The sequence below is a fragment of the Ischnura elegans genome, chromosome 8, assembly GCF_921293095.1.
Source record: "Ischnura elegans chromosome 8, ioIscEleg1.1, whole genome shotgun sequence".
Lineage (NCBI taxonomy): Eukaryota > Metazoa > Arthropoda > Insecta > Odonata > Coenagrionidae > Ischnura > Ischnura elegans.
In genome coordinates, this window is record NC_060253.1 from 18520535 (window position 1) to 18546675 (window position 26141).

Genomic DNA, 26141 nt, shown 5'->3' on the forward strand with positions numbered 1-26141 from the left:
TCTGAACAAAAGTGGGTTTCGCTGCATAATCACCATCATCTGAGCTAGAATTTCTTAGTAGGACAACCTTAAAAACAGCTCAAGGGGAAAAAATAGAATGGAGAACGTATCGGGTTGAATGTTGAAGTGGTAGGATGTTGAAAGGTGAAATATAATAAACGATATTGAGGCGGTTTAAGCTATTAATGGTATTTGCATGGGCTCGGTTTGTCATGAGGAGGTTTAAATGTGTTTAAAAGGATAAGACACTATAGGTGAAACAATTGGCAATTCCAAAATTACACTGATATAGTCTGTTTTTCACAAATGGTAAGTATACTCGGGCACATGAGAAAATAATGCTCATTTTTTTGCATTTAATTTTCGTGAGTTCACCTGAAACGCGTAGCGGCCTCTTATGCAGGGAAAAAATTTTCGCTGTATGCTTACGTACATATAGCATCTTTAAAAATCCGTAATTCTCGGAAAAAAGATTATTCCAATGAAATAAATCAGTTGTTATTCTGTCCAGCGAGGGAGTAGAAAAGAAAACATTACAACTGAGCCCTTCGTCTTGTAAAGCATGAAAAAATGTCAAACCTCCGGAAATTTTTCTTGGAACAGGTGCGTAACAAGTCGATTCAGTTTTTATTGTTTTTCGTGCATGCTGTTTTATCATATAGCGTTATCCAATTTCTTTCTAAGTCTTTTCGAAAATGATCTCAAAACCAATAAGTTATTTGTAATAGTTCAGTTAATTATAGAACAATACTGGGTTTCAAATTTGTTGTAACACCATTGAGTAACTATAACTCAATAGGCCAGATTTGAAATATATTATCGGTCAATTGGGAGAGTAGATCAGGTTGAAGGGTGAGTCAATAAGGAGCATAAAAAATGGGTAGAAATTAGTGAATAAAATTGTGACTGAGGTTGTAATGGCTTCGGAGTAGAGCAGTGTTAATTAACCAAGGAATCGACGCGTTTGAACCATTGACCATAACATCACTTGAGCTGCACTTGGCATTTTTTATTGTTTCACATCCTATGTTCATAAGGCATGAACTTCCGATAGCTGAAGTGTGCCTGAAATTGAAAATGTAAAGTCAATACAATGAGGCACAGCTAAATGTTTTGCAATTGGCTTGACATGAAATATGGTTTAATTTTATTAATATTCTACCTGGTGCGTGTCAAACAGATGTGCTGACATGTGTTAAACAGATGCATAAAATGCTGGCGTTTTAAAACTGAACTTTTCGAGGTAAATACGCAGAAAACGTCGGTCTTTATTACATCATTTTAATATACGATGTCCTGTCCAAACGTTCAAGCACTTGGCAGACGGCGCAAATTAATATTACTATGGTCATTCAAATTCTGTTGTACTTTTTAGCTCAAGTTCATTAAAAGGTGGTTCCTTTTCTTCCTTTCCACGCACTCCTTATTTACTCATCGCAGTGTACGCATACTCAAGTATATTATTATTAAGAAAAATAGCTACTGTACCAAAACCAAATCCATTGACGGGTCAATAAATTAATGTATTAGGTAATAAAAGGTATTTGTACACAATTATGTTTTCTGCGAAAATTAATGAACGTGGCTCCTCCTATTGATTGAATTGCGTAGTCTCCATAGAGAGGATCTGACTGTCGATTACTTCGGAGACCACACCCGCCGTATTTTATGAAGCAAGTGGCCGTTTTTATGCGTTGGTAGGTCACGTAATATGAGTAACAACATCCTATGTAAGGTGTATATTTCAGGTGAACTTCTTTAATCGACTGTGAATTTATCTACGGAAAATCGTGGGAAATTTTTTCCTTTCTGTGGAAACATTAAATCATGGTTTTGCTAGTCGCAGGACCAGGAGCAGTAGTAGCCTCAGTGACGGTGCGGGACTCCTCATCCTTACCCTTCCACACCTATCCTATGCTAGGAGGCGTCGTCTGTCTCGTATCGCGGCGGCGCTTCCATCCTCTCTCCTTCCATGTCCTCCCCCTTCCGTGGTGCAGAGGTAAAAGACGAAGGCTTATAGACCCTACCCCGGTAGTGTAACCCCGCGAGCCCGGCCCGGAGTCTCGTTTTCACTGTGACTTAAGGTTAAACATATTTCCTCGTTTCGTATCGCTATAACTTTATTTTGTTCCGCGAGGCATTAGGAAAAAAACATCACGACTCAAACCATGGTCTCGTTATTAGTAATAAACAACCAACCTTCCGGTAATGATTCGTGGAATTTAAGCGCAACAAGTCGATCCCATTTTCTTTCATTTAAAAATGATGCTCTCTCAGAAAACCTATCTGAACGTTTATTCAGCCTTTCATTAAAAATAATTGTTATTTTAGTTAATGTGTTTAGTTTACGCAATTTTAGCTACTATACTCCTCCGAAACAGCTTACCTCATTTCAATGAAAATTTAATGAGTAGGTATATATATATATATATAGTAGGTATAGTTGGTCTGATAATTGGACGTATACTATTTTTCATTATTCTGTAGGGCTCATTGAGCTCTAGAAGGCCTCAGAATCATTTCCATAAGAAATACATGTTAAGTTCGTGACTAATGCCGACTGGCCTTTTCTCTTTTACACACTTAAATTAAAGATAATGGTCACACAAAATTGAAACATTTGAAGGAAAAATAAATTCGCATTCTTATTATTGCGTTCGAATGACGTTTTCCGCGAGATTTACGGTGAATTTTTAAAATATTATTCATAATAATGCTAAAATGTTAGGGTGTTTGGCTTATAGTCCCCTTGACAACTGTCTACATTTTTAACGTTAAATATGATTTGATGCTTTCCCGGCGAATTACATGGGTAAACTGTTCTCGGGATTCCCACCGGGTTAATTCTTTTGTAACTGCAAAGACTTCAAGCTCCGTCTCGGTGCTCATTATCAGGGCTGATTGGACTCAGAATAATTTCCATTAGAAATACATATTAGGTTCGTGACTGATGCCAACTGACTTTTTTTCTTTTGCATATCTATATATCCCTGGGACGGAGCTTGAAATTTTGGCCGTTACGAAAGAATTAACTCGGTGGGAATCTCGAGAACAGTTTACCCACATTTTTTATTCAGCACATTACCAACATTCATAAAAATGCTGAAATTTTAGGCTGTTTGGCTTATAGTCCCCTTGACGACTGTCTATATTTTTCACGTTAAATATGATTTGATGTATATGATTTTACACTTTCCCGGCGAATAACTTTAGAAAAATCTTCTCGGGATTGCGCGCGGGTTAGATTATTTAAGAGCGCCGACGGAGCGGATCTCGACCAATCCGGCTCCTCCTAACGCTGGGCTTCAACGGTCTTTTCAAATTTTCTATCAGTAGCCGTGAGAATGGGTAGCGAGTCGGTACCCGAAACGTCGGCGCTCTTAAATAATCTAACCCGCGCGCAATCCCGAGAAGATTTTTCTTATGATTTGATACTTTCCCGGCGAATTACATGGGTAAACTGTTCTCGGGATTCCCACCGGGTTAATTCTTTTGTAACGCCAAAGACTTCAAGCTCCGTCTCGGTGCTCATTATCAGGGTTGATTGGACTCAGAATAATTTCCATTAGAAATACATATCAGGTTCGTGATTGATGCCAACTGACCTTTTTTCTTTTGCATATCAATATATCACCGGGACGGAGCTTGAAATTTTGGCCGTTACGAAAGAATTAACTCGGTGGGAATCCCGAGAACAGTTTACCCAAATTTTTTACGCTGTTACATGTTTTACACCATAAATACTCTACGTAATATTCTATACTCCCATGGTTCTATTGATTCACACTAGTCGCGATAAATAGAGGCGTTCCAGTCGGTAGGATACAGGCAAACATACGTATTAGCCCGCAAGAGATGCATCATGCGTTGAATGTATGCTCAAAATCAAGCTCATTAATTTTATATCTAATAATTGAAAAGACGCAGGTAAACATTTATGACTGCAATTAAGTCCCTTGAAAATATACGTATTAGCCCGCGTATTGTAACAGTGATTATGGTCCAGCGGTTAACATCTTGGAATACCACCTTCAAATTCCATGTTTGATTCTCACTAACGGTAATTATATTCATAATTTTCTTCTACTTTTCCTTTTTCATAAACCTAATATTCACAATTATATTCAATATTTTAAGTTATCATTTTAATTCTGTGCGAGAAAATGTTTTTGTACACTCGCGATGCCTGATTTTTTTCCCATTTTTTTACACGGAGGCTACCTTTGAATTGTTGCATTTTCGTGTCGCAACACGACGCATTATTAAGATGCACGTGTATTTGGTTTCCTCTTAATTTGAAATATGATATTATGGACACATTCTCACCATTCATGCTTAATTTTCGAATTGGATATCGTTATAAGTTGAACTTTTAGCACCCTGCAGAGAAGGGAAAAACATAACCAGAAAAGTTATATTCGTTGATGATTAAAATTGACAATTCTCTTGATGGAAAGCTAAATTTACCAACAGGACGCTTCTATGGAGACTCTTGTTAGATGAGTGACTGAGTGGAAAGATGGTTGACCGTCCCCAAATCCGGAGGAAAAACCCATTCCCTCCCTGGCTCGGTCTGTCTGGTTTTCAACGGTTCTTTTTCAACGATTCGAAAACTAGGCTTGAATTGTAAGAGCTTACAAGCCCGTAATTCGATGTGAAAGGAATATAAGTACATGTGTATGTTAAAATGCGTCTTGTTGCGACGAGGAAATTAAATTATTCAAAGAGAAAAATTGTGAACACATCGCATGCCGCATGAGCACAAAAAAATCTCGAACAGAAAAAGCGAAAATTTCAGCGAAAATCGTATGCATAACTTAATATTGAAAAAAGTATCAATGAAGAAACTCGATCTTAGAAAGTCAGCGTGGGAGTTGAGCATCGCAGCCACTGGTCCAGGACAGTATTTGTACTTGTGGAGTCATGAAGGCAATTCAAAGATAAAACACTGAAGGCTACCGATTCCTGCGCCACTGGTAGCTAAAGTTGGAGTACGAATCAATGCGCGGACACCGTTTTCACATCAACGCGGCAACCGCCCCGCAAAATAGCCTCCTTTAGTAATATATATCTATGGGGCATCAATAATCATTCTGTGCATTACGTCACCTGTATTGAATTGCAATCATTTTCAATGAGCTGAGAATCAATGGTCACATGACTTTGCGGTGTTTTATTTGCTTTATGTGAAATCCTTCCAGATTTCTTGATAGGTCATCCATCGCTGAACGGGTGAGTAGATTTTTTAGTGTCACAATTAATATTAGGTAGACTTTATACTGCATATTCATATTATTGTGAACTATTTTTATCAAGTAGATTTTTCAAATGTGTGTTGCCTGCGGAAATATCTGGTAGACTAGGGTTTTTAACGTTAATAACTGATCAGTAATCTGCGTAGAATGAGAATGGGTCGCAGCTGAAGGTTATGTCGATAGTTTGTAATAAACGTTAGATATAATTTGAAATTCATAAGCTTCAAATGGCTGTTATTAGTTTTGAAGCAGGGTAACTTTAATTTCCAGAGGAATCAATGCGTTTAATTCATTAGCTATTGGACAAAAGACACGAGAAATTATCAACTACAATTTGTCTTAAATGTCAGTTTTGCAACTTTCATAAAGATCACGGCCATTTCCGATAATTGTGTCCACCGAATGGCATTATTTTAATGAAAGTCGGGTGAGTTCATAATTCAAAACTGTGAGTTTAAACAAAAATTGATTACATATATAAATTTGAAATCGATCGATTTCTACAAATATAGATCTGAATGTTAGACACTTTTTGATACATATTTCGCACATATAATATCTAACCAGCTGCGCAAGATTTCCCATCGCCGTTTGGAATCTCACCTTCGTTGCTCGCCATGGGTTAACCCATGAGTGCACAGCGTCCGGTATGTAGGACGCGTGTCTAATTGACATGCGCTACATTTTGATGCTATATTAAGTTCAAATGGATGTCTGTCTTCACCGCCACGCTAATATTCTAGTTGACGCGTTGAATTTATCGACTTGAGAAGCATTTATGTATAGACATAGCATTGAAAGCATTTTCAGTCACCCGCACGGGGGTAAGTAAATTATTTTTTATTACAGTATTTTGCTTAATATGTTGATAACTTTTATCTCCTTTTTCTTCCATAGGTTGATTTTTTTATATTTTCTATATTATCAAGTTTTTCCGTACTATTTTGAATCTGTAATCAACACTGAAAACTGACCGTCCGATATATCGGAAGGGCTGTATTATTTACTCTATTGATTTCAAAAATTTAAAAATTGCAGAAATAAGTTAAAAATGAACCTTATTAACCAGAAAAATTACTTTTGAAAAGAATATTTGACAAATATAACTTTATGCAGTAATGGGTTAAGTGATCGTTTTAATTTTTTAAATAATAATTTAAATTGGTATACTTCTATGAAAGTAAAGATTTCATCGCAAATTTAGTAGTAACTTAGCTCGAAAAACGAGTTGTAACTTTAGTTCTTCCTTACGTTTCATCTTCCGAATGAGATGCATAGTCACAACAGTCAATATAGCTTATATCAGAAACCGCACTTCTCCCCTTTGATGGAACGAGTGGCCGTGGCTATACGTCATTGGGTTAGCTGAAATGCGCAACGACATTTCACTTGAGACAGGTATTTTGGTCTTCCTTCTGTAACCGAACGACTTGAGCTAAAATGTGTTTCCTCGATTCGAATAACTACAATTTTATTTTGCTACATGAGGCATAAGGTGAAGAACATCAATAATCAAACTATTGTCTCGATGTATACTATATAGAATCTAAGATTATGATAATAATAGTGCAACGCATTAATAAATTTATATTTAATTTTTTAATTTATTTTTATGCGTCACATTCGTTCAAGGTGCGCCACTCCTCCTTCAGTCTTTACCACATCCCACACAATAACAATATTTTTGTTACTTTTTTTGATTTACTTCCAAAAATTCACCAGAAATTATTTATGTGGCAAATCGATGCTTACCGGGTCAGCTAGTTTGACAGAAATAGCATTTTCTTTAATTTTGGGTCATGATCAGGGTTGATAAAAATCATGATTTTTTTCAAAAAAATCATTTATGTTGATTTTTAAAATTTAAATCGTATTTAATTGATTTAAATCGAATTTTATTGATTTAAATGAGATTTTTATGATTCTCCATTCATCAAAAATTCAGTTATTTGCAGAAGTAACTATTTGGGCAGCATATTGGAGAATGATCGTTTGCAGAAACAACAAGAGGCAACATACTCTAAACTCAATACAACATTTAGTCAATCAGGGGAGAGAACTATGGAAATGCCAATGGTATCAAATTAAAAATTACACCAGCATAATATAAAATTGCCATTGGAAGTATCAAATGTACTAAAATCTGCGGTTCTAAAGCATATGAAGTTTAGAAAAATTCTGTAATTGCAACTTTGTGTGGTGCCCACGCTCAGAAGTTAAATCAGAAAACAATTTTTTTCAACGGATACACTAGTATTCTAACCAAAGCTATTTTTTTAATTTCCATGTTACATGCATTCCTACAGTATCATTTCTATTTAGGAGCCACCATTGTGCTGATAACTGTCGATTCATTGTATAAATTAAGAAATTAAAAAAAAAATGCACTAACAGCTTACTTTTCTTGACTCTTTACAAATCAAACATATAGATCAAAATATGATTTAAATCACGTGATTTAAAAAAATAAATATCAAGTGATTTAAATCGCGATTTAAATCAGGATTTAAATCAAAGTGATTTAAATCAATCAACCCTGGTCATGATACATTCCAAATTAGACTTTACCGTCTAAATTACTTCACCTTAACAATAAAAACTTCATTACCGATGTTTGAAAACATTTGCACGTGGATAGCGTGATTGTGAGTTTAAAAAAATTGATATTATACATTTTGAAATAAATGGCTTTCCACAAATAAATATCTAAAAATTAGACACTTTTTGATACATATTTCGCACATATAATATCTTACCTGCTGCGCAAGATTTCCCATCGTCGTTTGGAATCTTTCCGTCGTTGCAAATACATTTTCCCTTTCCAGTAGCTGCACTGCACTTCGAATCTGTGACTTTTTCACATCCAATATTGTTAAAGCACGTGCTTCCGACTGTCGCGTCACCTAGAATTTGTAAATAAAAAAGGTCACCTTACTAACCCAAATATTTTCATTATAATGTTGATTAAAATTCAATTTGATACTCTTGAAATTTGTAAACGCAAAAAAAATTGCTGCACGATGACTCTGGCTCTCAATTTTCACTGAAATCGCTGCAATGTGTCAGAGGAATGCATGCATTGGCAGACTTCTAAAGTAGAGGTTCCGTTTAAATTATGCGGATCGAGCGGTGGTGTAATTTTACGATAAACCAATCCATAGTACAGAGGCGCAGACACACAGGACCGACAATTCGTACGACACACTAGGGTATAGTATGTCTTGAGAAAATCGATTAGATGAAAGTCGCCTTTGCCCAGCTTGCATTCACCCACCCTTTGTGGTATTAAGGAAACTATGTCCAATTAAATGGACATTAACTATCAAATGAGAATTGTCAAACGGAAAGGTTAGGTACGAAAATAATACCGGTGCAGAGGTTAAAAATATCGTCATTTTCAAATCATATATAGAAAATTTACATGATTTCCTGCTTCCGCTGTTGATATCCTGACCTTATTTCTATGTCTTTTATAGTGATAAATGTTTAAAACATTCTAATACTAACTTTATATGTCTCGAATATATTTGTGTTCCTGCTTGGATTTGTAATTACAAGGAACACCGTGAAATTCATCACCTTAATTATTCTACTTCATGTGTTCATATCGTATACATTTTTCCACAAATATTTCCGAGAAGAAATTAAATTCAGTGCGAACATATTTTCCTTTAACATTTTCTCTGTCGCGGACAATTGACTAAACAATCAAAAGTCTAACATAACCTGCGCAATGACACCCCTCGTGATAATCGGCTTAGACAAACGCCTTGTATTTAAAAGTATATTAATTCGCCAAGGGATCATTTTAAAAAATGAGAACAGTATGTACTGTCGCAAGTACTTTGAGGTAAGGCCGGTAAATACAGGAAGAAAAACAAAAATACTCATATTATGATACATTTGATTTTTTAAAGCCATTGATCATTCATGCAACAGGAAAGAGATGTGAAAGAGAAGAAATACGTAGGTGTGAAAAGATTAGCTGATAGGAGAATAGAGTGTAGAGCTGCGTCGAACCAATTTTAGGATTGTTGACCAGTGATGACAGCCATTTAGTAGAAATATGAAAATATTTTAAATTAAAAGAGTCACCCAAAAATTCATTTGCTGAGTAATACAATTTACATTAAATGAGTTTAAACTACTTTTGAATTTGACAATGGACTCCTTTTGTTTATGCTAATGATGCAGTCGCTTGTATAGATGATGGCTCTGCTTACTTATCTTTGGTTACTCTATCATGGTTACTCTATCATCATTCAACACATTAAAATTTTAACATTTCAAAAGAGAAAGAAAGGCATCCCCATTCAAGTAGTTTATGCTGAAAATTACGATAAGAAATGACTTCAAAATCTCTTCGTTTTATTAAAACATTCGTTTTCGTCATATTTGATTAGATCGGTTTTCACTTAGTGATGGAAATATTTGCAATAGTTACTTAAATGGGGACCTTGAATAATTGTCTTTCATTCTTGATGTCAGCCGTGAAAATCGTTCGGGGAACAAAGAAAGTATTATAATATGGCTTTTTGGCTATAATAAAGTTCGTTTAATAACACTCTGGTATTTTTATTGCTATATGCACCAAAATTTGAATAGTTTGAGCGCCGAATTTGCGCAAGAACGGTTTTCACGTGATGATGGAAATATTTGAAATATGGACTTAAATGAGGACCTTAAAAATTCCCGCTTTCATTCGTGATTATATCGATGCCATCGTTTGGGGAACAATGATTGCTTCCATTAAGTCTCTTCTTGAATCCAATGAAGTCACTCTGCAGCTAATTATGTAGAATTTGAGCAGCCATTTATCCAAATTTTGAAAGATTTTAGAAGTAGTCATCGTAGAATGTGAAAGGGCTGCGATTGGAGGTTGCGTTTGTGTATGTTCATTAAAATGATTTGAATATTGATATTCATGAGCTGACAAAGGCTGTCAATAGTTTTGGGGTAGGGTGGCTTTGATTTCATGAGGAATCGATGCGTTTAAGCCTTTGGTCGTTACGCATAAGGTACGAGTTGTTGATAACTTCAATTTGTCTAAAGCGTTAGTTTTGCAACATTCAGAAATATCACGACCATTTCCAAAAATTATGTCCACGGAATGGTGTTTCCGTAATGAAAGTTGGGTCAGTTTATATTTCAAAAGTGTGAGCTTATAGAGAGATTGATTATATTTATTATGAAATCAATCGATATCCACTAATATAGAACTCATAGGAGAACTCTTTTTGATACATATTTCGCACAAATTAAAGCTTACCTGCTACGCAAGATTTTCCATCGCCGTTTGGAATCATTCCGTCGTTACAAAAACACATTCCTTTTCCAGTAGCTTCACTGCAATTCGAATTTGGGAGAAGTTCACATCCTACATTATTGAAGCACGTGCCTCCGACTGTTTCGTCAGCTAGAATTTGTAAATAAAAAAAGGTTACCGTACCAACCCAAATACTTTCACTATAAACTTGATTAAAATTCAATTTGATACTCTCTAAATATGTAAATGTAAAAAAATTGCTGCACGATGACTCTGGCTTTAAATTTTCCCTGGAATCGCTGCAATGTGTCACAGGAATGAATGCAATGGCAGTCTTCTTAAATAGAGGTACCGTTTAAATTACGCGCTTCGAGCGGTGCTGTAAGTCTACGATATTGCAATGCATAGTACAGAGGCGCAGACACACAGGACCGACAATTCGTGCGACACACTAGGGTATAGTATGTCTTGAGAAAATTGATAAGATAAAAGTCGCCTTTGCCCAGCTTGCACTCACCCACCTTTTGTGGTATTAAGGAAACTTTGTCCAAATAAATGGACATTAACCATCAAATAAGAATTGTCAAACGGAAAGGTTAGGTACGAAAATAATACCGGTGCAGAGGTTAAAAATATCGTCATTTTCAAATCATATATAGAAAATCTACGTGATTTCCTGCTTCCGCTGTTGATATCCTGACCTTATTTCTATGTCTTTTATAGTGATAAATGTTTAAAACATTCTAATACTAACTTTATATGTCTCGAATATATTTGTGTTCTTGCTTGGATTTGTAATTACAAGGAACACCGTGAAATTCATCACCTTAATTATTCTACTTCATATGTTCATATCGTATACATTTTTCCACAAATATTTACGTGAAGAACTTAAATTCAGTACGAACACATTTTCCTTTAACATTTTCTCGGTCACGGACAATTGACTAAACAATCAATAGTCTAACATAACCTGCGCAATGACACCTCTCGTGATAATCGGCTTAGACAAACGCCTTGTATTTAAAATTATATTTACTCTCCAAGGGATCATTTTAAAAAATGAGAACAGTATGCACTGTCGCAAGTGTTTTGAGGTAAGGCAGGTCAATGCAGGAAGAAAAAAGAAATACTCATATTATGATACATTTGATTTTTTAAAGCCATTGATCATTCATGCAACAAGTAAAGAGAGATGTGAAAGAGAAGAAATACGTAGGTGTGAAAAGATTAGCTGATAGGAGAATAGAGTGTAGAGCTGCGTCGAACCAATTTTAGGATTGTTGACCAGTGATGACAGCCATTTAGTAGAAATATGAAAATATTTTAAATTAAAAGAGTCACCCAAGAATTCATTTGCTGAGTAATACAATTTACCTTTAATGAGTTTAAACTACTTTTGAATTTGACAATGGACTCCGTTTGTTTATGCTAATGATGCAGTCAGTTGTACAGATGTTGGCTCTGCTTACTTATCTTTGGTTACTCTATGATGGTTATTCTATCATCATTCAACACATTAAAATTTTAACATTTCAATGGAGAAAGGAAGTCATCCCCATTCAAGTAGTTTATGCTGAAAATTACGACAAGTAATGACTTCAAAATCTCTTTGTTTTATTAAAACATTCGTTTTCGTCGTATTTGATTAGATCTGTTTTCACTTAGTTATGGAAATATTTGAAATAGTGACTTAAACGGGGACCTTGAAAAATTGTCTTTCATTCTTGATGTCAGCCGTGAAAATAGCTCGGGGAACAAAGAAAGCTTTTATAATATGGCTTTTTGGCTATAATAAAGTTCGTTTAATAACACTCTGGTATTTTTATTGCTATATGCACCAAAATTTGAATAGTTTTAGCGCCGAATTTGCGCAAGATCACATGATGATGGAAATATTTGAAATATGGACTTAAATGGGGACCTTAAAAATTACCGCATTCTTTAGTGATTAGATCGATGCCATCGTTTGGGGGACAATGATTGCTCCCATTAAGTCTCGTCTTGAATCCATTTAAGTCACTCTACAGCTAGTTATGTTTAATTTGAACAGCCAATTATCCAAATTTTGAAAGTATTTACAAGTAGTCATCGTAGAATGTGAAACGGCTGCGATTGTAGGTTGCGTTTGTTTATGTTAATGAAAGTGATTTGAATATTGAGATTCATGAGCTGACAAAGCCTGTCAATAGTTTTGGAGTACGGTGGCTTTAATTTCCTGAAGAATCGATGCGTTTAAGCCATTTGTCATTCATTAAGCATAAAGTACGAGATGTTGACAACTTCAATTTGTCTAAAGCGTTAGTTTTGCAACATTCAGAAACATCACGACCATTTCCAAAAATTATGTCCACGGAATGGTGTTTCCGTGATGAAAGTTGGGTCAGATTATATTTCAAAAGTGTGAGCTTACAGAGAGATTGGTTGTATTTACTATGAAATCAATCGATATCCTCTAATATAGAACTCATAGGAGAAGTCTTTTTTATACATATTTCGCACAAATCAAAGCTTACCTGCTACGCAAGATTCCCAATTGTCGTTAGGAATCATTCCGGCGTTGCAAATACACATTCCTTTTCCAGTAGCTGGATTGCACATCGAACCTGTGACTGTTTCACACCCTTTACCGTCAGTGCAGGAACTTCCAATAGTTGCCTTGACTGAAATTGACATGAAAAATCAATGCAACAAAGCTCAGAAAATATTTTTGCAATCACATTGATATCAAAATATGGTTAAATTATTGATAAGTTAGAAAGAGTTTTATAAGAACATTTCAGATATTAGAAACGAAAAACGTGGTGCGCAAGTAACTATATACTCACTCGAGACAAGTCTGATATAAATTAACTACCACGTTTTAATTTTATAATATTACCAGCGCTTCACGTATTTCATATTTGGTACCTGAAATGTTCTTCCAAAAATCATTTTAACTTTTTAATTAATCACATTTAAAATTTTCGATCATTTCAGGGACCGTAGACCGTTATTTTCCTCTTTTTATTTAAACGTTTTTTTTCATAGAAATGCTATTATTTTACCTTTGATATTATGTATCCTTTTTGCCGCAGGCACCCCTGGACTTAAATTTTGAAAAATTAATGATATTGCTGTTATTTATCAAATATATCCAGGATTATGTTGTAATGTATTTACCACAATTTTCCTCTCGTATCCTTTTTAGATTTGATTCGGTCAAGCATGTCTGAATGACTCGCTTGCCTTTGCTGCCTGGAATATTTGAAATAACTGCTTTGTTGGGGGCCTCAAATAAGGATTTCTCTGAGGTTCTAAGGATCTCTCTTGTCCTGTTTACAGTTACACGCTCTTTGACCGCTGCTCTGAAGCGGTTTCTATCGGTCTAATGAAGTACTTTGAATGACAATTTTACATATTGATTACTATGCTTACCTGTCGGAGGTGCACCCAGCGTATGATGTCATGCTACTTTCGCGTTATGCACAGTATCAAATAATGTTTGTTAATACAGTAGATTCCGTTTAATGGGACCACCGGTTACTTGGGGCAGCCGCTTAATTGGGGCAGATCTTGAAGAACAGAACCCAATAGAGGAATATTCCAGAGCATTCTCCGCTTAATTGGGACAGCATGCCGCTTTATTGGGCCATGAGTACTCATTGAGTAGGCAACATAGACTCTATACGAACGACGAAATTAATTTTTTTTGTTTTCAGAATACTGTTTCTTTATATTTTCCTCCTTTTATTTACTCTTATTTTTCACAAATGTTCCTATTCTTCCTCTATTGTGAAAGCTCTTGTTGTTATACCAACCGCAAGAGGATAGGACGTTTCTTTCATAGGACTTAGTAAAAGACATTCATTCAGCGTCGCCCGAGGCTGTGAAAAATATTTTTCTAATTTGTTATAATTCTTAAAAATCATAATAAATTACCCAATCTCGCTGATCTATTAATCAAATTAATAGTTTGATAAACTTATGTTGCATTATAAACATTCTATAGTCTTATTTCTATAATTTCAACGTTTGTTTATGCCCATATACAGGATAGTTCGCCTAATTGGGGCAAAGTGCACAAGTCCCGATATGTCCCAATTAACCGGAATATACAGTATTCACCACTGAATTAAATTGATATTTGGTAATTACACCTATTTTCTTTTTATAAGGAATGAAGGATATAGTTATATTTGTCACCTGCTTTTGGGCCATTCACAACGTAATACCCGCAGCACAAAGGCAAAGCCACGGCCAAGATGAGTGTTCCGACGGACAGCCTCCAATACTTCATTATTATCTCAGCTTTTCTTTCACCTTTCTAACTGAAAGTATCGAAGATAGAAGAAGAAATAAAATTTAGACCGTTAAAACGATAGGAATTATTTTTAAGAAATTTTCCGCTTCGTAGCATTTCTTAATATTCACTTCATTCTCTCTCGAAAAATCTACTAACGATCAAAATATTTCCAAATTATATTTTAAAACCATTGATATTTAGTTTTTTACATGAGTTATGCATAAAACTTCAGGGATAAAGATTGTAAAATATCTATTGCTCACGAAAATTCATAAGTCTTAGGCCATATTTTTGCCGTTGCCGGATAATAATTTATCTTTTATGAATCATAAAAATTAAATTAATTATAGCTATTAGGATAAATAAAACGCATCGTCAATTTTAATTGTAAACTTTACCATTTTTGATACTATTTTAACTGGTACATAGCGCGACTTCGAAGCGCGAAGCATAAGTCGGAATTTGACGATTGTTTGAAATTTTTTACGTTTAATTTTCTTCCGATTCGTATATAATTAACACGCTGCTATTGCGTGCTCTTACCTAGAGGCTATTGCTTTGAAAACTATATTTGCTCAATCTAGAGGCACAGCAATTCGTTAATATAAATACATGAATGTGTCATTACTGAGGCGCATCGCAAAAAAGATTTTTAACCTCCAAATACTGATCACGGTAATTTTACGCTCACCAAAGTCGTCATCACCGTAGGAAATAAGTTACTGTCGGAATTTGAAAAATGTATTACTTAGAACTGTAACGTGCAACAAAAGTTGAGAAAGAGTAAGAAAAACTATCATATTCAAAACTAGCAGTGTAACCCTCCGTTCTTAAACATTCGTAATTTTAACGAAGAGTCGAATTTAAATGCCACAGTTTTGGAAGATGCATTTTGTACTAAAAATTACGTCTTTTATGCTATTTTAATTTTCCCCCGACACGTTACATCAAAACATTTTGCTATACAATTAAATCATATGAATAAGAATTGTATTTTTAAATATTTTCAATGGAAGACTATAAAATAGATATTTACTATAATGAAACTTTAATTTAATTGGGGTGAAGCACAAAAATAATGTGATTGGAAGGTAAAGATATAGATAAAGAAATGTTTATTGTACTTGGTTTTTTATCTACTACAAGATACTAGAAGATACAAAGTTATACATCATGAACGATTCATCAAATCGTTCATGATGAAGGAAATCACAATGATGCACGAATCTTTTGATTGACCAAATCCGCTGCGCATGGCGCATACGCAAAGGATTTAAGTGATTCTTATTTCACCATAGTGAGCGACCAAGGAAATCAACAATTTTATTACAATAAACGTCGATTACATTCCAAATTAACTCAAAATCAGTACGCGGGGATAGAAATTGATGGCTGTCGTTAACTAGCCTGTGTTCTCAACATTCAGCATGCTTCACAAAGATGACAAATGATGATAGAGCTCAAGTCCCACTGGTAATTTTCTTTATGCGTCCAAATCTGATACAATTTAAATCCAATAAATATTCTGGCTTTACTCTGTGGAACCACGATATTTTACCACAAAAATAAAATTCATTTTAATTATATATGACCATAATCATTGAAATTTAATGACCATAATCGCCTCGATTCACAATTAATACCATTTCCTCGACCTCATTTAAACAAAAAGTAATGACATTTAAAAAATAAAATTTAAGCAAAAAAACAACTCTGTTGGCAAATCAATGCTTCTTTTTCAGTTTTACGAAATTTTGGTTTTTCATCTCAGTGTACATTTCAATAAATAAGTATTTTTTTGCCCCCCCCCCACCCTGAAAAGTTGCTATTTTTGAGATACGTGTTTGTTAGAACTTAGTCATCGATATGCTCTGCTGTACCACTGGAGTATTACTCCAATCTGTCACTCAGTCAAAATGTTTTGTCATCCATTGCGCATTTAAATGGGTTTACACAAATAGAAACTTTACAGTGCTGATAGAAAAGTGACCCGAATTTCACGGGGAATTGAACTGCATTTAAGGTTGCCGACCAAAATTAACGTCATCATCTTCATGTGTTACGGGTTTTCGGCGCATTGTTTGCCAGAGATTGACGACAGTTTCGCCGAGATTCTACCAGGCGTCTGAAGATCGAAATGCGAGGAGGTTGTAAATACACTGGATGCGCTATATTCAAGTCTTAAGCGTGGTCAGAATTCCTTCATCTTGGTTCGACCATTTTCGGTCTTATCAGACAGTGTACGTATATGATAAATTATTCTATTCTTTCAATCGCCCCTGATTTATAAAATGAAAATGCAGGAATTACTTCTTGATTGTCGCAGGAGCTTTCCGATCATTCGTCATACTACTGTGTATATTAAACTGTCCATGTATCGTCGTGAACATACTTTCATACTATTATTGAGACCGGTCCGCTATCGTAAGATTTCCATCGGCTGTAATATTATTAATTACCACTAGAAATGCAGGGGAATGAATATTTTACACTTGTAAAATGTTATTTTTGGCTAAGCTAGTTGCACAGCCGAACCGTGGTGATTGACAAAAATTCTTCCTTGGGAAAAGATATTCGAGGCATATTTTCACGGAGCCTTCCCATAATGATAGAAAAAAAGCTTTACTCTGTTCGTTTGCGGTAGTTTATTTTAACGTAACAACGATCATGACCAAATATTTTAACAAATAGTTAGCATTGACTCTTATGGGATTATAGTCTATACTTTGGTCAAAGTGGGCGTGGCTATCCTACCCAAGCACCCCCATTCCTGCCACACTGCGCTCAACGCTCGGAACCAGTTTAGCCTCTTCCAGTGTATTTATAACCTTCTTGGTCGAAATGAAACGGTCGTCAACCTCTGACAAAGAAAGCGGTGAAAAAACGGAAGATGGAGGGGTACACGAAACTACTTTACCCGTCTATATTTAACTTATCCGCCTATTTTTTTAACTACAATTAAAGCTGATAACTAATATATATATTTTCTAGATTACCTGACTATATTATACTTTTGTATTAATTTATTTCGCCATAATTTTCACGATAGCATTTATTGATTTCAAAGCCTTGTGACATGAAATAGCATATTTCGAAAAAAGGAAACAAGTAATAACGATCATCGCCGCGGTGCGAAATAAAGACGATTCAAAAGCGAACGAATTAGTGGCACAAGTCCGGCTTCAACGTGACAGACTTAAAATCTCCCCCATGCAGACCGGCTGTTGAAATCACCAGAGAAGCCAAGCTCTCTGTATTTAAGTATTTGTCATTTTCTCTGTGATCATTACACCCCCTATCGGCATCAGTTGCCATCTATAGAGACATGTTGGACAAGGAAATTTTGCTATACTGGGGGATATAAATGCATGGCAGCTTAATGGAGTGTGCATTTAAATCGTGAATATTATTAAAATTACAGAACTTTCTGTTCGGAGGATGGCTCTTCATTCGCTATAATGAAAATAAGGATACAATAATGTTGCAGATTAAATGGCATTAGAGCATATATATATAGACTTAAATTAGACATAATTTAAATATTTAATTAGATTAAATTATTTAAAAATATAAAAATTAAATTAAAGATATAAATTAGACATAAATTAAAGCATGTCTAGACTTTAGGCAGGAAAATAGCCTCGAACGACGAATATTGCTTGAAACAAATCGTTTTCGTAGAGCCTTTACCACAGAAAAAGCTTATGACGAAAGACAAAATGAATATGACGACCAATCTTCACGATAATATCTCTTGACAATTTATAACTTTTAATCAGATGATTATTGACAAATATAATTATTAATTAATAATCAATAACCAATAATATTAAATAATAATGATTCACGAATATAACAATGCAGGATTCTCCAGTCATTTACCGAATCGCGGAAAAATGCCTTTAGCGGCTCATTATTTGGTGTTGAAATATAAAGGCAAGGAAATCGATTTTTCAGATTACAAACTGCATTCGTATATGACAAATTGTACAGCTTCACTGTTAACCAGTAGGAATATACCGGAAAAAGAAACTTGATAGGAACTTTTATACTTGTACTTAAGGGAGTCTTCACAGATTCACCAGTAATTTCCGGCTTTTTACACATCTATTACCAAATCAAACATTTTTTTATGGGAAACAGTGAAGATTGATCAGTTTCTACAAAAATTTCACCCCGGGGGGGCATTAAAAGTTTCACGCTAGAGATAGGGAATGAGTTTCAATGGGTTCTATTCAGCACAACCTGAAAGTTTCAACGAAATGCATAAGCCCTAAACCTACAGTACTGACCTAAACAACTGGGCGCCATAAGATGTGACTTCGCTCTCCTATACCAATACGGATAATGTAACATTTTTGCCTTTAAAAATTATATACTGAATTGGTATGAAATGCATTGTCTAAAATTATTTAAGGAAAAGTTTAAAAATATGCATATGGGCAATTTCCATCACAATAGCTCGATAGTTTTCATTAATTTATTTAAGATCATAATTATTTCACCTCGCAGTTAAACACATGCATAATGCCATGATTTTTACACAATCCCAAAAATCAAATTGTGGCAAGAAAAAAATCACGCATTTTCATAAAATCGTAGATGTAATTCATCTGTACGAGGCTGAATACTACCATACACTTATACATTATATGAACCTATAGTTTACAGTAGAGAGTCGATTATCCAAAACAATTGGTACAGACGGGTTTTCGGATAATCGATTTTTGCGGATAATCGAACATCACTAGATAAACAAAGTCTAGTTCTTCGTTGAGGGTAGGAAAATGGGTAGTACATATAAAAACACGTTTTTGGTCTAGGAACACACAATTCCTTTTAATAACGCTCGAAAAAGAAAAATATTATGTGCACGAAAAAACATAAAGTAGGGATTGTGCATTCAATACGTACAATTTTGTTGTAGTGACTAAGCTTTCGTTCGGCTTTCGATTAACCGACGTTTTGGATGACCGACTTTCGGATAATCGACGCTCCACTGTATTTTTAACCCAATTTGCCCAGCTAAGCACCCTTCTAATCATATTTACTGCTTTTTACCCTTGTCTTATCTATTTTAAGAACCTAACCTCCCTATTATTCATTTTTCTGCCCAAGCTCCCTTGGTTTCCGGTCGCTTAAATGCAGATCACGAGATGACGCGAACGTTGGGACTCATGAGGGGACACGGGTCATGAAAATATTTGTACGCGAGAAATAGAGTAGAACGATTTATTGAAATCGGTTTTCAATCTGTTGTCTCGGTACTTCCTTTAAAGAACCAATCCCGGCTACAATCTTTACAAATTGGTGCCAGAAGTATTGGGATCACTAAAAATTTAGAGAATTTCGATCGACACTACTGTCTGTAAAAAAAAAGCAAGATACTCGAGTTTGAGGAGCTCTAGCGTCTAAATGAAGTAATCGATTTCAATGCAAAAAAAGAATACGAAAGAGAATTTAGTTCTACGTTATATCATGTACTTTAAAAATTCTTCGGCTCAATAGTATTTCCTATACTTAATTTTTTATCGAAAAAGTTCCCGTTTTTTGCGCGTAAAATCAAGGTGCCCAACTTTAAACGCTTGGCATTCCCGTATTTTTCGTTCCTATAACTTAAAATTTTAATATAAAAAAAGTTGCATCTATTACTAGCAGTTTGCCGAAAACAAATTGTTTATACCACAAAAATTAACGGAGTTGTTGTAAACAACGCAAACCTCTGCTAACTTCGAAACCAGTGAGTCAATTGAAAATTGATTGGTACTGTTGTCTTTCGTAGAATGTTAGTAATGTATATACGTAGATCATACACGTTAAATGTGAGCTGTATATTCAATATCTTTTTATATTTATTTTTGTTTTTAGCTCTTGCTGTCGCCTTCTCCCTGCCTGACGGGGATGGCCTAAACAAAGCAACAGAAAAGAGAAAGTCTCTCGAAGTCGTGCGCAGTTGCCATTACTTTCATCGTGCGAGTCGGTCATTTAAAGGAAGCGCGCCCTCTGCTGAGTTGGTGGCAACCACGCGCCTCTTTACGCCTCCCCCTCCCACGACGGAGCTGCCGGTACGTGCATAGAAACATCTAGATAATTAATAAGTGATATTGACGTTATAATTAATATTTAATATACATTTTATATGTGCTTGCATTACTAACATTCCACGGAAGACAACAGTACCAATCAATTTTCAATTGACTCACTGGTTTCGAAGTTAGCAGAGGTTTGCGTTGTTTACAACAACTCCGTTAATTTTTGTGGTATAAACAATTTGTTTTCGGCAAACTGCTAGTAATAGATGCAACTTTTTTTATATGAAAATTGAAAGTTATAGGAACGAAAAATACGGGAATGCCAAGCGTTTAAAGTTGGGCACCTTGATTTTACGCGCAAAAAACGGGAACTTTTTCGATAAAAAATTAAGTATAGGAAATACTATTGAGCCGAAGAATTTTTAAAGTACATGATATAACGTAGAACTAAATTTTCTTTCGTATTCTTTTTATTGCATTGAAATTGATTGCTTCATTTAGACGCTAGTGCTCCTCAAACTCGAGTATCTTGCTTTTTTTTACAGACAGTAGTGTCGATCGAAATTCTCTAAATTTTTATTTGTATAAATAACTTTGTTTGGATAAAATATATCGGTCATAATGAGCCAAAATGAGGAAATGCGCGGAACTTGAAGTGGGAGGTAATGATTACTGCCAATAGAAAGCCTGATGTTATGAATCGAGATTTCAGCTTCAAAAATACTATACTGAAGCCGCCGCGAAGCGGAAAATTTATGAGTGTCCCAATTCCAAATGAAAACTCCCTTGACGGTCCCGAATTGATGATGGTACCACAGTTTCAATAAATTGAAGTTTATGCCGTTGCACGGGACTCCACAGGGGTCAGTGGAAACAACTCTGTCGCCATTGAATGGCGAATTTTGGTTGAGAGGCATTGAATCTTCGAAAGGGTTTGTTATTGGATGTGGTAAATAAGTTATATGAATCGTCGAAAGCGGGAATTATATTAGGTAGAGTAGGTATATTTCATCAATATGGGGGAAAAGGACACCCATAACATGGATATTGCGAATAAGATAAGAGTGTTTAGTTATAAGCAGTTTAATGTCACTGGACTTTGAGGTAAGCCGATGTATGCAATAAATAGGTGTCCGAGTTATAGAAGTGCGCAGAAAAAAAGATATTCAATGGGACAAAAAAGTAGGCATATTCAGTACAAGTGTGGACATTATTTGTATTTTACACGACACGACATGAAGTCCGGGAGGGTGAAAAAGTTTCATAGCCCTTGGTAATGGCCTTTCAAAATTATTGACGTCATTTCGGACGCAAGCATGCTCTTATAACTTCCGGTGCGGACCGTAGTCTGGTACAAAAAAGGCTCAAACCGCACTATCGTACATCCATTCCCCTTTCGGCTAGCAGCTTTCAGGAGCGAAGTCGTGGGCGTCCAATATACGACACTAAGGTTTCTTTCCCTTTCCTTATCCGTTGTTTGAGTTTCGTATCCTTATCATGTGAACTGTGTGTAGCTAAGGCCCCTTTCTTATCTAATATACCTTCTCCTTCCCTTTTTTTTATCAATTCTGTGGGTCTAGCTTCCCTCTTATCGACTTTGCTACCTAACTTTTCTTACTTTCCGGTCGCTATCTTCTACCTTTAGCAAGTGCTGGTCACATGGTGCCGTCAACGTTAGGACTCAAGCTTTCCGCGAGATGTACAGTAGAACGGTTGAAAGTCTGGTTATATTCTGTTACCCCTGTACTTTCTTTGAAGGACCCATATCGGCTAAAATTTTTACTGCTTGGTGGTAAAATTATAGAGTTAAAGCAAATGCAATTACCAATCAAAAGTTTGGCCATGGTTCGGAGAGTATGGTTGTACTTCTTTTGAAGTATCCATCCCGGTTATGATTTTTACACATCTGTATTTTGGATTAACAGAATAAATGGGATAAATTAGTAATTGGTTTAAGGGGTTACTATCGGTCTAAAGGAACGAAAGCGACTCGACCGAGTCCAAGCGTTAACGCGAAGTAAAATTTCAGACCATAGAGCACTGGATACGAAACCCTAGGGCGGGCTCGCCGGTTACTCTCCTGGGCCGAGGTCTGGAAGCGTTAGCTTATCACCCCTGCACTGCAGAAGAGGGAGGACTGGAAGGAAAAAGGAAGGAGACGCCGCAGCGATAGGACCCCGACGACGCGACGGCTCCTTGAACTGGATAGGGAAGTAAGGGATGGGACGAGGAATCCCGCACCGTCACAAAGGCGGGCGGGTCCCAACATCAGCGAAACCTGGATAAACCATTAACATACCCAGTGATTTTAGAGGATTATCCTATGAGGAAGAATAATCCATCCATGAAATCGCTAGATAGGCCATAGAGCAGTCGGGAAGTTTGAAACAGGAATATACGGAAGAGCATGAACTGAAGCATGTTATTTGTCTTTTGAATTGGGAGAAATATTGAACGGCCGGTCAGAGGATCTACAGTAAATATGTGGAATGTTCTTAATTATGGAATATTTTTCTATTTCTTCAATAACATAAACTTATAGTTTCGCTCACGGTAGACCACGCCGTTGAAAGCAGTAGTTTCAGAATTCATACTTTTCCAGCGGGAGCGATGCTTCCAATTAATAACATTCGTAACATCAGTGACCCAACCTTTTATGACAACAAGCGAATGACCCTACGATTCGGGAAATCCTGCTTGAATGAAGCCTTGAAATATCATGTGAAATCACTCAGACGTACCTTAGAAAATATTTTATGAAACTCAGGATTCTCGACAAATCTTGAAATCTTTGGGAATCAAGGCAGATCCAATCCAGGTGCGCTGAAACAATTTCCAGTCCAAGAAAGCACACTGACTAAGGCTGTCGTTCTCACGAATGAGGCTTAAATAAGGTTTTTTCGGTATCTCACCATCCCACTCCCCTTCTTTGCAAGATGGTTTGAGTACCACTTTATCTTGACTTTTTCTCTTCAATGTGACATTCGATAGAGATCGAAAGATTCGGATAGCAATGATCGATGGAAATGTCAATCAAATAATCTTTTATGTACCAACGCCTTTACTGGTTGGTTTTTTCCAGCCGAGATTAGCAGTTTCCTTCTGAGAAATGTATCTGAGTTTGTAATCTATATGTTTTTGGACTCTTTGACATTTTTTCTTCGAATTCAAGTTCATCTGTACTCGATGTTTTTCGCAGGGGCTCTACAGGATAAAATAAGTGGTATGTGATTGTTGAACTCAAATGAGACTAGGCCATAGCCTTTTAAGCTCGAATTATGTCATAATCAAGCTGTTATTTAATCCATAGGTCGAAATTCGTATGGATAGGTGATAGCAGGTATTATACTCGACTTGATCGCAGGCGTGTAAATTTTTCATTGATGTAAAACTTTATTTAAATGCAATTTTTTCATTTTGATCTTGTCTTCAGTACGCCAACTCTCGATAACACTTCATCATAACTCTCCCGAACGTACCGTTTTATCCTCATTGCTATCTTCCTCTTCTTCGGTAAAACAGCCATTCTTATGTCCCCACTCTAGATTTCTCTAATTCTGTAGATGCCTATTTCTCACTACCGTAAAAATGCTCCAAATTCGCCATTTGATGAATTTTCCCTGTCTGCCATGTATTCTCTAATTTAAGTAGATTCTGTTAACTTTGTGTTAGCAATTAATTCATTTCCATTCTGAGGCACAAGGTATCTGCATGCACACATAATCCCACCATCCGCCTTATTAGGCGTGCGACAGGAGGTGTTGGGATACCAGCCATGACCCTGAAATGCAAAAAAAAGGGAACAAGAAGAAATTGTGTGGAAGTGGTCACTGGTCTAGGCGCGGCTTGGCTACCGAGTTGTCCTCCGCGTCTATTCATAATTGAACGGCAGGTTCGCCGGCGTTGCAGCAGGTGTCTTCAGGTTTGAAGTGTCGGATGCAGATTTTTGCGGCCTTATGCAGGGCATGATTATGGCACGGTGCGTCCTGATTGGCTGTTTTGGGGAAGAGTTTCCAGACGTTGGAGAGCGAGGAAAGTATTTCTTCACTCTGGTGATGAGTTTAGCGTTTTCAAAGTCCATGTTGTGCGTTGGCCCTTCCCATACGTCCTCAGCGATAGTGGATAAACAAAATTGTTTATTCTTGTTAGCCCTTTGGTTTTCTTTCATTCTGCATTTCAAGGCTCGTGATGTTTGGCCAATGTATGAGTCTCCACAAGAGAACTCGACTTGGTATATTCCACTTAGTATCTCCATGGGCACGCGGTCCTTGGCCTTACATAAGGGAAGTCCGGTAGAGATGCCCCACCTAAGGAAATGTATTCATATCTATGACTGAGGTAGTAGTAAGAATGTAGGACTTCACGATATAATACAACATTTATTGATTATTAACTATATACCAGCAAATTTTGATTAAAAAATATTAACCCCAAAATATTTAAACTTTTCCATAAATATGCATTTTGCCATCTCTCAAAACTGTCCGGGTGAGACGCCCCACCTCCTCGGGAGAGATGCCCCATGCAGCTCTAGCTGAATGCAATCAGAATTAAACCTGTTTTATAATAACACATTCAAATTAACGTAAACTTATGGTAGTAATATAACATTTAAACACATTTTGAATCAACGTTTGTAAAAGTATTGTTCAGAATTGCATGATTCCAGTGAAAATATTCTTTAAATATTGCACTGAAACTCGTATGAACTAATGAACGACAACAAAAGAAATAATATTTTACAGGAGCTTCTTACCTAATTTAAAATTGTTTAAAAATTGCTCGTCTTTTTTTTCCTCGATCAGTTTGGTTCCACGCTTTTTTGCAGAGATTTCCGTAAATTGTGCGTGATTCGTGCAGCCAATAATCGCAATCGAACATTTGATCAAGTTTACTGTTAATTTTGTGGTAAAATAGTTATCCTCACATTCCAAAAATCTGTCCTGGTCATCGTCAATGATCAGTTTTTCCTTATTCTTTTCCGAATTTGCTATTTTGGAAACGTTTTATTTTTTACTCCTCGTACTTATCTTTCCTTATTTTACATATTCGCCGAACGTCAGTACTTTCGCTGTATGTCTCAATTTTCTCGAATTAATTTCGAAGGTGGGAATGGTGATATTTGATTCAACAATTTTTTAGGTGCCATTTTTGAATTCTAATGATCTTTTGACGACTTAAAAGTTGCTTAAAGGCCTCTCTCGATTTTTTTCTCTGGAGCCTAGTTCAATGCCTGGTGTTCCAGGCATTGAACTAGGGTCATGTACTCCGGACAGTCGCTAAGAGCTTTGGGTTTCTATCGC

General features: G+C 36.0%; 1 protein-coding gene across 2 annotated transcripts in view; it reads right to left on the reverse strand.

The window, feature by feature from the left end:
• The window catches only part of LOC124164335 (prion-like-(Q/N-rich) domain-bearing protein 25), a 44227-nt gene extending 20509 nt beyond the window's left edge, over positions 1-23718 (reverse strand). For both annotated transcript variants that reach the window (XM_046541612.1, XM_046541611.1), the window contains exons 1-5: positions 23580-23718; positions 14707-14831; positions 13038-13184; positions 10525-10671; positions 8012-8158 (exon numbers count right to left, since the gene is read on the reverse strand). In XM_046541612.1, coding sequence (XP_046397568.1) covers positions 8012-8158; positions 10525-10671; positions 13038-13184; positions 14707-14800 — 535 coding nt within the window. In that variant the 5' untranslated portion in view covers positions 14801-14831; positions 23580-23718. The remainder of the gene's footprint in view (positions 1-8011; positions 8159-10524; positions 10672-13037; positions 13185-14706; positions 14832-23579) is intronic.
• Positions 23719-26141: the final 2423 nt, after the last annotated feature.